Source organism: Gastrolobium bilobum, unplaced genomic scaffold (assembly GCF_033153095.1).
Source record: "Gastrolobium bilobum isolate Gb01-03AN ecotype WA unplaced genomic scaffold, APGP_CSIRO_Gbil_v1 utg11002, whole genome shotgun sequence".
Lineage (NCBI taxonomy): Eukaryota > Viridiplantae > Streptophyta > Magnoliopsida > Fabales > Fabaceae > Gastrolobium > Gastrolobium bilobum.
In genome coordinates, this window is record NW_026899111.1 from 603,158 (window position 1) to 616,306 (window position 13,149).

Genomic DNA, 13,149 nt, shown 5'->3' on the forward strand with positions numbered 1-13,149 from the left:
ATTCCCTCATATCCCTTTATCCCAAACCTCTTGAGATTTGGGGGAGGCTCAAGGGCTTCAAATACTCTTTCAAATTCTGCATTAGTACCCATGCTCTTTATAAATTTATGCTACTCTTATAGCAGTTATTTTAGATCTGAATGAATGAATAAATTTTGGGTATTAATTTAGCTCATGTCAGAGTTGAAAATTATTACATTTTCTGAATGTAAGTTTCTTATTTTACTGAAGAGTGTCCTTATTGAACCAACAAGTGGTAATACTGGCATTGGATTAGCCTTCATGGCAGCAGCCGAGGGTTACAAGCTCATAATTACAATGCCTGCTTCAATGAGTCTCGAAAGAAGAATTATTCTATTAGCTTTTGGAGCTGAGTTGGTTTTGACAGACCCTGCAAAGGGAATTTTTCTCTCTCATACTGTTTGGTTCCCGAGAAAATTTATAGAATTTAGTAAGTAGTTTTTTTCCCTCTCTCTTTAAAGTTTTGAACGAAATAATAATTTTGCAGAATGGAGGAAGTTCAAGAGCCTCAAACCGAATCACCACTTGGTAATTTGCATGCATGAAAAAACTATTTTTTTTTTGGCACTGTTAATGGTTGCAGGTCAAGAAGATGAGAATGAAGTGATTACTGAAAACTCTGCATTTGTTAAAGGGGAGCCAACACAAGAATTTAGTAACCCTCCAAAAGTTGATTCTCAAGTTGAAGTCCTTCACGAGAAGGTCACTAAACAAATAATTAAGGAAGGCCATGGCCAGAAACCTACCAGATATTCAACTTGCTTCTGTGAGTACCACATTTAATCATAGTTTGACTCTATTTATGTTTGCAGTTAGTGTGAAATCCAATGTTGTCACTACATTTCATGTCATTATACATTCAACTTGCAATTGTGTTTATCTAAGATTATTTGAACTCATCCATGTGCATATGCTAAAGTACTGTCATATCATGTGATATCAGATTTTTCTTTTTTTCTATTTTTCCCTGGAATGACCTTCATGTGTCTAGCTAGGTATAGCAACTTAAGCTATAATTTAAGCTAATATATGGAAATGTTTTGGTATGAAAATGTAAAATGTTTGGTCTTTGGGCATCTAGTGTTGTTTTACCATAAGAAAAACTTCTTGATTATATCAGGCATTAGTTCCTAATATCTACTCCTTTACTCATCTTATGATAGCCTTTTTGTTTTTCTTGGCAGTTCAAAATCATGAATGTGACCTAGATGGTATATGGTGGTAGTTCATTACAGGGCGTGGTCTGAGAGTACACAACACAAGTTTGAAGACACATGGGAAGAGCAACGACCAATTGAGACGGTATTAATTTTTTGCATATATTTTGTACTTTTTTAAGTGCGTCTAAATTGAACCTGATATAATTTGTTTTAATTTGCATTCTTTGTTTTTATTCTATCGAAGGATGATGATGATGAGTAAAGCACTGGTGATGCTGGAATATGTGTGGGTGGAGCTGGAGTATATTGTTTTGCACAACGTGGCTTAAAATTTGGTGGACTGTTGCTTTTAAATAGTTTTTCAAATTCTTAATCACCCCTCTCTTGTTTTAAATTAGTGCAGAATCCTAAATATTTGTTCGTGCACAAGATGTTTAAATTACTCTTTCCTTCAATTACAGGGAACTCTTCTCAAATCATGGAGGATTTAAATTTTGCTTCTCTTGTCAAAAGGGAACTTGAACAACTAGTTTCCAACAAGCATTTGGATCCTGACAACTTGTCACTGTTGATTGATTTTCTTGTGAAGAATCCTTCTGTTCGTTTAAATGACAAAGCACTTAGCAATTGGTTGAAGGGTTGTGCCTACAACCGCGTGAGTCATCTACTGAGATTCCTCCAAACCCATAGTCCTAATGATGTGTTAGGGTCAAGCCGCTCTGAGTTCATGTAGTTATTACAAGACGTGCGCAGATTTGGTTTTGATAAGGATTGGTTTAATGGTGTTGAAAGACGTGCCTTGTTTCTTGGTTTACAAATCTCACAAGATGCACTGCAAAAAGTATTGAACTCAAAACGCATCAATTAGCATCTTTTGACTCTGTTTTGGAGAGTATCATTCAACACGAGGCACAAGTTTTAGAAGCTGGGGCTGATTTGAGTTTTCCTATTAGATATTAGACTTTGGAGAGTATTATTCTGCTTGATCAAAGACCAAAAAATTTCTTCTCTTTCTTCTTGTCTTTGCATGTTTTTCTCTTAAAAGACTGTAAAAATGCATGAAGAATTTTAGTTTGGTATAGCCGTATGGGCATATGTCTGATATCTATGTGTTTAGTTTTGGAATTTTAGTTAACTTGTCTGTGCTGTATTATGTGACATTTTTTGAAGAATTTTAAATTAATTAAATGGTTGACCCGGCTGTTATGGTTTGATTACTTAGCTGTTGTTCTGATTCCTTGCACGAATTGACAATTAATTTTAAATTAATCACTGTTTTTCATTTTAGAACCGGAACCAGTCTCAACTATTTACTTTTAAGGAAAGTTCTGATCCTGTACTTTGTGCTTTTTGTTAGGAGTCATGTCCTTCTGTAAAGAACATCTTTCTTCTGGATTCTGATGGGAAACGGGTGGCGGTCAAATATTTCTCCGATGGCTGGCTGACGAATAGTACAAATTTAACATAATTCATGATCAAGAATCACCTTCACGTTTGGTTGATATCTGCCTATGATTGGAATAGATTGCTAATCGCTACTCATTATATGTCCTTGTTTTGCTAATATATTGATGTCACTTTTATTGTGTTTATGGGTTTTTTCATTTGACAGCGGAGATAGCAATGTTTGAGAGTAACATTGTTGTTTACAAGTTTGTCCAAGATCTTCACTTCTTTGTTACCGGGGGTGACAATGAAAACAAGGAAGCACTGGAGAACTTGGATCTCATTCTCTTGTGCATTAATGAAATTTTATGTTAAACTTTTGTAGTTTTATTGGCACTTTGATTCCATTTAGGTTTAATTTGCAAGATTACTCAGGTTTAAACATTTGTAGTATTATTGATATTTTGATTCCATTTATGTTAAATTTGCAAAGCATATTTACTTTGTTTTATCATGTATTTGGATCTATTAATTTTTAATGGTGAGACATTTTACATTTGTTACACTATTTGTATTTATCTTGGATTACATTTAATTATGTATAAATTTAATGACAATAGATTCAGAAGTTTAAATGTTCGATCAATCAATAATGTTTTTTTTAAATGATATAAAAATAATTATAAGATAAAACAGCAGTAAATAATTATTTAAAAAAAAGCAGTAATAGCAAATACAAAAGAAATGCAGTAATAGCAAATACAAAAAAAAGCAGCAAATAATCGCACAAAAAAACTGCATTTCAGAATCGCGGCGGTTCAAAACCGCCGCTAAAATTAATAAATTTTATTAAAATATTTTATTTCAACGTCGGTTATGTACATATAACGTCGGTTTTATTTTTAACGTCGGTTATTCCGGCGGTTGTATGTAACCGACGCTGAAATATTCAACGACGCCAATTTCTACGTCAGTTTTAAAAGGCCATTAAAAAATTTTGCGGCGATTCAAACCGCCGCTAAGATTAAAAAAAACCACCGCTAAGATTAAAAAAAACCGCCGCTAAAATACGTTTTTGCTGTAGTGGTGTCTGACACGCATCTTTAAAAAATTTTTGCGTGTCCGTGCTATATAGAGTAGAAGTAGGTATTTTCTTAAAAAAAAAATCAAAAGAAATAATTATAAAAGTAAGAATAATAAAAATGTATTTTTTGTATATTTGAAAAATATTTACCAAATAATCGGTATATTCGTAATATTAAAAATATTTTCATTCATTAGTGACAAAATAAAGAGACAGGAGAAACTATTAACTTTATTCGTTCAAACTTGGAACACATCCACTTTCAAAAAGAGAAAAACAAAAAAAAAACAAAAAAAGCTGAACGGTTAGTGGCTGAGTCACTTGATAACCAGTTAATGTCAAGAATAATATATATTTTCTTTAAAAATTATGATATAAACTTGGCAATAATAAAAATTTTAAAAATAATACAACCTTAACATTAGTTAGGTTCTGCCTGGCTGGATCGTTTGGCATGGATTTTTTTTCTGGTTCTGTGAACTGTACATTTGTTGTTTCTGCTGAGGGAAAGAGTTTCTCCTAAATGCTTGAAAACTGATGAAATGCCATTTGAATAAATGGAAGGACACTGTGTCACAACTGGAAATTGCTGTCTTTGTCTCTCTTTCCCTTTTTATCAACATCAGGACAAGGAGTTTGGGAAATATTGCTGGGCATTAAGCAAACCATTCGACTGGCATGAATTAGACTTAGGCATAGGGAGAGGGTTAAAAACAAAATTAGGTAGATCTAGATATTTTCAACTCCAACTGTATTATTGACTATATATTGAACAAACCATTTTTTATTCCAACCCTAAAATGTAAATGATATTTTTTTTACTTTAATTTTAATATTACACAAGTTGTCCATAGAATTTTAAAATTTTATAAATGATGCACAATATATTTATTTATTCATTAAAAGTATTACAAACAAGAAAATGAGCTAATTAAATTGGAAATTTAACCGATCATGATATATTTGCGCAATAAAGAACTTTAAATGATTTATAAATGTTGCGCATGCAATGAATTTGGAAACACGTACTTCAAAATAGTTACGTGTCTGTATCCAATACGTTTCATATTAAATATCATTAAGTTATATTTGACTATTTCTATCTTACAACTTTAAGTTGTTTTTTTTTTTTATGGACTTTAAGTTGTTTTTTACATTACAGTAAAAATTGATCTATGAATTATTTATATATTATTTCAATATATATTTTTGAATTAACATAACTTTAATTATTTTTGTGAGACAAGTTGACTCCTTCTGTATTTCAACAAGCTTCAATTCTTTGAGCTAGTTATAAACTAATCCGGAGTGAAGAACAGGTCTCTTTGAGGCGAGTTAGCTCTTCCGATACCCCACAAGCTTTGACTTTTTCAAAGTATGGGACAATCAGAGATAAAGATATTTAAATTATTCCAAAGATTATGGGACTAATTTGAAGTATGGAGTGGGTAGAGATAAATATATTTAAACCCTTCTTAAAAGATGCATGCAGGGTTGAACGAAGGCTTTTTTCTCTCACTTGCTCAGCTCCATTGCTATCAACTAAAGTATCATCATTTGCGTGACAAACTTGAAAGGGACTATGTAGGAGTAGTTTGGTCTAGGAGGTGTTCCTAGTTTCTTTTTTTGTTTTTCTGTTTCCTGTTTGCTTTTCAAAAAAGTATCATCATTTGATTATATTATTTTAATGAATTTTTTTTTGCCGTTAATGTAGATAAATTATTTACATTGAGTTTAAAACAACGTCATTTTAGAGCGAAAATCACTGTATTTTTATAATTATAACTTATTTCATGATTATAATAGTCTTTCTCATTATAAATTTTTAATCTTTTAACTCAAAATGATATCATTTTGAGAGTGAATATAAATAACGTATCTACTTTTATTATAAAAACATTATTATAATAGTTTTACATGATATGTTGTACGTTATATTCTTTAGTAAAAGGCGAAAGAATAGTTCGCTCTTTGCTTACCACACAGCTCCCTTAGAGGACGTTTGGTTAAGGAGAATTTTTTTGAATATTAGGGAAATGTAATTACTAAGGAAATGGTTGAAAAGTGAGTTTGGTAGAAAAATGTAGAAAAAATTGTTTGGTTGACCGAAATATTACCAGGAAAATTTATTTAAATTTGCAAAATCTATGTTCGGGAGAAACTTCGCACTTGTTTTTTCACTTTCCCAGTTATCTCAAAATACCACATCTCAAGTGGTATTCTGTAACAATGAATTTCATCCAAAAATCAACACAAAAGTCATTTCCTCATCTATCGTATTTGCCTAGTATTTTTTTTTTCAAAAACCTGAACCAAACGTAATATTTTCCAATATCCACTTACACTTTTCCATCAATCCCAAAATAAATCTTCTACCAAACACTACCTCTACCTTAGTACGTTATATTCCTTTATAAATATTACGTCATAAGTAGGTCTGCCAAATTCCCAATGATGTCATGCTGATTACGTAGCATTAGAAGCGTGATTCATGAGGACAACTACGAAGAAGGTACATGCTTTTGTTTGGCCTATAAAAGTTCAGGTGCTAGCTTCATGAATTGTCATGTGCCAAGCATAAACAAGAGTTTGAAATTACCACCTAGCTCGGTAGATATTGTTCTGCAATGGACACCACCACCGCACCAAAACCACTGTTAACCGACCTTGCCTCCACATTGAATCGTGTCCCTTCAAATTTCATTAGACTCCTTGGTGACCGTCCAAATCTCCAACACCTTCAACTTCAATCCTCCAATGCTTCCATTCCCATCATTGATCTCCAAGGTTTATATGGCTCCACACGTTCTCAAATCATCCAAAAGATTGCACAAGCTTGCCAAGATTATGGCTTTTTCCAAGTACATATCAAATCATACACTTATGCTTATATTTATAATGTTACGTTTATATTTACTCATTATTTATATTTGGCTAAAATATAAGTTACTCCCTTGAACTTTGACCATGTTTTAAATTACCCTATTGTCCTTTTAATTGTTTCAATTAACTCCCTATACTTTATAATTGTTTCAAATTAACAATTCTATTAAATTTTACAAACTCTGTTAAACCTCTTCTTATGTCCTATGTCCCAAATCTAAAAAATTTCTTCTCTATTTTCTTCTACTTTCTCCCATCTAGTAGTTGAATAACGAGTTAAAGACTATGCACAAGAAAACAACATAGTATTCTGAAATTAATTTAGTCGACTAGTGATGAATTCAGATCCAGTTTTTGCATTTTTCCTAACCACGGCATCCGTGTCAGCCATGAGTGAGGATTAAGGACTTGCTGTTTAGAAAATTAACAAGCGGGGAGGAACAACATCTGGATGTTTCTCAATAGATTATTTCATTGATTAGACTTAGGTTCATTGTCCATAAGAATCCAGTTTATGTTGGTGTCAGTGACTCAGTGACCATAGACTGAAAAGCAAAATCATGCCCTCTCATTTATTCCCCCCCTTCTCCATTCTGCATTATTATTTGAAGTTTCAGAACAATTATTTGTTCTTGTTACAGCCACGTGAAAGAGAGTTTGAATAGTATTTTAAATTTGAACAATCATTTTTAAGTTTTAGGAGGCATAAGTTGTTATAGATCCACATGAAAGGGAGTTTGTATCAGAGAAGATTAAAATAGAAGAAAAGAGAGAGACGAAATTTTTGAAATTTGGGACTTAGGGCAGGTGAGAAAATTTAACAAAATTTGTAAATTTTTTAACAGAATTGTTGAATTGAAACAATTATAAAGTATAAAAAATTAATTGAAACAATTAAAAATACAAGGAGGTAATTGGAAACATAGTCAAAGTTCAAGGGGGTAACTCATATTTTAGCCTTCATATTTAGTCATTGTCACACAAAAGTAATTGGTATTCTGAATTGCCCTTAAAAAAAGGCTTTGATCTTTAATTTTTTTTTTTTTTTTTTTAAATAAGATTGTGAATCATGGAGTTCCAGAGGGTGTGGTAGGTAACATGGTGAACGTGTCAAAAGAATTCTTCAAATTGCCAGAGCGTGAGAGGATGAAGAATTACTCTGATGACCCATCTAAGACAACCAGGCTTTCCACAAGTTTCAATGTGAAGACTGAGAAGTTTTCTAACTGGAGGGACTTCTTGAGACTTCACTGCCATCCTATCGAGGATTACATTCAGGAATGGCCCACCAACCCTCCATCTTTCAGGTTCAAAACTAGACAATTAATTTATTTAATATGTTAATAAATCATAAAAAAAAATAATCACTCTCCTTTAAATCCGGTTATTAGCGAATTTGGAGTTGAGGTAATCTTTGTATACAGTCTTATTCTTGCATATTTGCATAGAGAGAATAATTTTATCAGTGCTCCTATTCGCATTATGATAATAAATCATAATATAAAAAAAATAAAATTAAAGATCTTTTTATATAAAAGAATCATAATTTTAATTTGTTTGTGATGTTCAGAGAAGATGTGGCAGAGTATAGCAGAAATATGCGAGGGTTATCAGTGAGATTGCTTGAGGCAATATCAGAGAGCTTGGGTTTGGAAAGGGATTACATAGAAAAAGCACTAGGGAAGCATGGGCAGCACATGGCCATTAACTACTACCCTCCATGTCCTGAGCCAGAGCTAACATATGGCTTGCCTCCTCATACTGACCCCAATGCCATTACCATTCTGCTACAAACTGAAGTGCCTGGCTTGCAGGTCCTCAAGGATGGTACCTGGGTCACTGTTAATCCTATCCCTAACACCTTCATCGTTAATATTGGGGACCAACTTCAGGTAATTTAATTCACTCAAGCTTAAAATTCTATCGTGTTACTTCTTCAACTTTTTTTTATTAACAAAGGGTTGACATGTAAGCCTAGTCCTTAGGGAAGAAAAAAATGATTTGGATTTTCATGTGTTTTGAGTAGCAAGTAAAGTCATGTAATTAGAAATGCATTATTTTTGGGTCCATTGCTTTTTTTGGGGGGAGGGGGAGTGACCATTTTGTCATACCTGGCAAAAAAATTTATCACACTGTCACGTCAACAGTAAATTTTCCAAAATGCTACGCGGCATATTTCGCTACACTGTGTAGCGAAATATGTTTGCATATAATTCGTTTCACAGTGTAGCGAAATATGCCATGTCAAGTTGCACAGTCAGCAAAAATAACACGTGTCAAGCAGGCAGAAATTCGTTACACTGTGTAGCGAATTATGCTTGGATTCTGCCTGCTTGACACGTGTCATTTTTGCTAACTGTGTAGCCTGACATGGCATATTTCACTACACTGTGTAGCGAATTATATGCAAACATATTTCGCTACATAGTGTAGCGAAATATGCCTCGTGGCATTTTGGAAAAATTTACTGTTGACATGGCAATCTGATAAATTTTTTTGCCAGACGTGGCAAAATGGTCACTGTTCCCTTTTGGGGGCTTGTTTGGTGAGTGGGAAAAAGAGAATAAAAAGATTTGGGAGTATAAATAATGAATTCATCTCAAAAATTTAATTTACATCAAAGTTTTTTTTTTGGGTCCCTAACAAAAAATATGATTCCTATTTTAGTCTCTTAGAAAAATAAAATAGTTCTGAGGTCTCTAAGAAATTTAAAGTGGATCCATTTAGTTGAAATCGTGATTTCTCACAAATTCAAAAATGATCCACATTAGTATTTCAAAAGAACTAAAATGGATCCATTTTGAATTTTTTAAAAATCTCGGGACTAATTTTTTTTAAGAGACTAAAGTGAGAATCTTATTTTTTGTTAGGGACCCAAAAAGATTTTACTCTTTAAGTTATTAGGTAAAATTATATTAATTATTTTTTTTATATTTTTCTAACATGCCCATTTGTAAATTAAGGGAAAAGTTTTATTTATAAATTTTTTGTTTACAAATTATATTAACTATGACCGGTCATATTTCAATCAAAAATATATGACCAATCATATTTAATGTAACTGGTAAAAAAAATTTGTAAACGGATCATTTCCCATCGTAAAATAAATAACTCTTGATTTATTCATCTTTACTTACACATGTTGGTTTGGGTTTTGGAAAGGTGATAAGCAATGATAGGTACAAGAGTGTGCTGCATCGAGCATTAGTGAATTGTGAGGAGGAGAGAATGTCCATTCCAACTTTCTACTGCCCCTCACAGGATGCAGTGATAGGACCAGCTCCCCAACTCATAGGCCATGATCATCCTCCTCAATACACAAACTTTACATACGGTGAATATTACGACAAGTTCTGGAAGAGGGGACTTTCAAAAGAAACCTGCGTGGACATGTTCAAGGCTTAAATTAGCTCATCACATTGGCAAAAATGCTCACACACTTCGTAAACTTTACCTCGATTTGAAATAGAAACAAATGAGCTTTTGATTTTAGATGAAGGGTCCCTGGATTTTATAAAATAAATAAATCTTTTTATGCATAAGTTAAATAAAAATCATTCATCATATTATTTGGATGCATTGATTAATTAACATGATAATTTTTAATTTATTCATATTTTCATAAAAAATAAAAGTTGCTTCTATTTAAATTATTCTATAGGATAAGACTTTTCGAAACCATGTATATTAATCAAATTACATGATTAGTGAACAGAAAGTTCTATATATTTGCATGTTTTCAAGTATTTAAAGACCTTTCATCCAAATTTGTAGGTTCATGATGCGTATTTCGAAATGAAGTAAAGTTAGGGTGTTTATGCATTTTTTTCCATGTATATGCTAATTGAAAGCTGTATATGTGGAGTTCCACATCCAATTTAGATAATCTATGGCCTCTAGATGTGATGTAATTGAAATTTATGTTTTGTTGTTGGAGAGAAATACCTTTGATTTACATGTTAGAAAGAAAATAATTACTTTGGAATTAAAAAAAAGCTCAGAAATTGAAAATAGAAAATTATCTCTAGCACATAATTATTATTAATATTCAAATTTAAACATAAAACGAAAGTGGGGTGATAATTCGAGTTGATATGCCCAGAATTTAACATAAACACAAATAATTAAATATAAATGTGACATAAATTTGAAAATGAGTCAAAATCTTTGATACATACACAATTCACTTATTTTGTGAGTTGACATGTCATAACATAAGTAATTTACCAATCTCAAATTGTGTCACGTATTATCAATACAACATGAATAATATGTGAATTGACGCAACACGATAAGACATTATTAATGTTGCTTTCACCATATCGTGTTAATTTGACAACACAAATAATTTATAGAAAGATTAACGTGGGACTATTTTGTTTTTACTTTTATCATTTTTGGTTACTATTTTAAGTTTTCAACATATTTGGTCTTTTCTTTTTCTTTTTCTTTTTCTTTTTCTTTTTGTCTTCAATCTATTTTTTTATGTAGACTTTTTATTTTATTTTTTTACTTTTAACCTTTTTATGTTATTATTGTAAGTTTTCAACATATTTGGACTTTTTTATTGTCTCCCTAGACTATTTTCTTCTTTTTGATTTTGACATATTTAATTTTTCTTCTATTTTTTTTTATTTTTAGTCTTTTCTATAAGTGTTGTAAGTTTTCAACATATTTGATCTTTTTTTTTTTTTTGTTCTTACACTATTTTCTTTCTCGACGTAGGGTAAAATATGTAGATTGATTTAGTGTTTTTTTTTATACAAGTAAAAATTGAACACATGACTTAAGATAACTTACCTAAATCCCTCACTACTAGAGCAATTCTAGTGGCTTGATTAATTTAGTTTCTAACAGTGTTAATGATGATTTGGATAAAAAAAACAGAGAGATAAATGATTAAAAAAATAGGGATATAATTGATTCAAAGCATAATCATAAAGGGTTTTTCTAACTTTTCCTTATAAATAATTAAGTCACTCTTAAGCAAATATTTTATAATTATAAATATAGGAGGATAATTAATGGTTGGAATTAAAATTATTTTCCACAAAATATCATTAAACATTATTAAATTAATTAGATAATTAAAATAAAAAATATTCCTTTCTTTAGTATGAAGATGAACGGATGAAACAATTAATTGTATGAAGTCTCTTAGATCGCGTTTGGTACCCGGTTTTTATTGCAACTTCCCGAGAAAGTATGGTATGACAAAAAAGAAACCCGTGTTTGGTATGCAAAAAAATAAATAAATTCCAGAGTACAAACTTTTTCCAGCAAACCATGTTGTGTCCAATTTACAGTACGAAATGCAAAAGTGAAATTCCATATATTAGATGGAACTATTTCGGTCCCGAGGAAATAGAAATTGAAGCGCCAAATTATTGACGAAATTAACCTTCAACACAATATAATATTTCAAACAAAACGTAAAGCTGAGGTTATTTTCGTAAAATAACCTCATTTTTTCACTAATATTTCACAACCAACCAAACACACATTCAGTAAAATTAACCATAAATTTTACCATACCAAACACTTTTTACTAACATTCCAGAAAACATATATTTTCCACAGTATTTTGGTAATAATTATTTCTCGGATTTAAAAAAATTTCTCCTCTACCAAACATCCCTTAATCTAATTTGAACTTTTCTTAAAGCAGTGTAGGGGGAGAGAGGAATTTTCTATCTGCTATTGCTTAGAGCTAGCTCTTTGGGCCGCGTTATTCCTTATTTATGTGAAACTTAAAAACGGCCTTAATATTGGATAGACTTATGGCCCAAAAGATAATAATAGTTTACTCATTCAGTCTACGACATCTTGTCTCCCCCAACATGGGGTTGCTGATAAGAATGTACGTCCTTTTGTATTAAATAGGTAAATTATTTGTTAAAAGAATTATATTGATGAATAGTTATACATTTTGCTTTACATGGGTCAAAAAGCCAAAATCTAGACTCAATTAAATTTTATATTATTTTTGGCATGTGTACTTACACAGTTAAATACTTATTGTAGCATTTTGTTAGCAAGAGGTTTAATCAAATAATATGCAAAAGCTACTAGTGGCAGGTCATTGTTCCTGATTTGTCAATCACCAAATCAGGAGCTTTCATGCGTTTTCAAATTCCATTTAAAACCACAATTTGATTAATCTATTGAGTATTGACAAAAAGAATACCTAATTATGTAGTTTTTTTTTTTTTTTTTTTGTAAACACCTATAATTATGTAGCTTAAAACAAAAAAGTCTAGCAAAGTCCAACTTTGCTTGCTTAATGCTTGCAAACCTACCGCAAACAAAGTCGACTTTTTCATACCAGATTAACATATAGTATATGTGATAAATTATTCGGTTTTATCTTTCTTATGTTGTAGGAGATAAAATTGTCTCTTACTTTTTATCTCCTACACGCGTGAGGCCTATGTGAGGCCATGTGAAGAAAAAGAGAGAAAAAAAAAATATAAGTCTTACACACTTTTATATATGTGTAGGAGATAAAATTATCTCATACAATATGAGAGATATTAAAGCCTCAATTATTTATTATAAAAGTTCACAGACTAAATGATTAATATAAAAAATAATAAAATGTCAAGGACTAAACTT

At 31.3% G+C, this 13,149-nt stretch overlaps 1 protein-coding gene across 1 annotated transcript; it reads left to right on the top strand.

Moving 5' to 3' along the window:
* The first annotated feature begins 6,278 nt into the window (after positions 1–6,278).
* LOC133287354 (protein DMR6-LIKE OXYGENASE 2-like) lies at positions 6,279–9,967 on the top strand. The gene is made up of 4 exons (XM_061484945.1): positions 6,279–6,512; positions 7,594–7,841; positions 8,105–8,426; positions 9,697–9,967. Exons 1-4 carry the CDS (start codon positions 6,279–6,281, stop codon positions 9,937–9,939), a joined length of 1,047 nt encoding a protein of 348 aa, XP_061340929.1. The 3' UTR covers positions 9,940–9,967.
* The last annotated feature ends 3,182 nt before the right edge of the window (positions 9,968–13,149 follow it).

What these genes read in the sequence shown, in the direction of transcription:
- LOC133287354 (XM_061484945.1), top strand. Translation starts at nt 6,279, where the DNA reads ATGGACACCACCACCGCACCAAAACCACTGTTAACCGACCTTGCCTCC. An exon ending in AAGATTATGGCTTTTTCCAA is followed by an intron (nt 6,513 to 7,593) that starts GTACATATCAAA and finishes TTTTTAAATAAG; the next exon opens with ATTGTGAATCATGGAGTTCC. An exon ending in ACCAACCCTCCATCTTTCAG is followed by an intron (nt 7,842 to 8,104) that starts GTTCAAAACTAG and finishes TGTGATGTTCAG; the next exon opens with AGAAGATGTGGCAGAGTATA.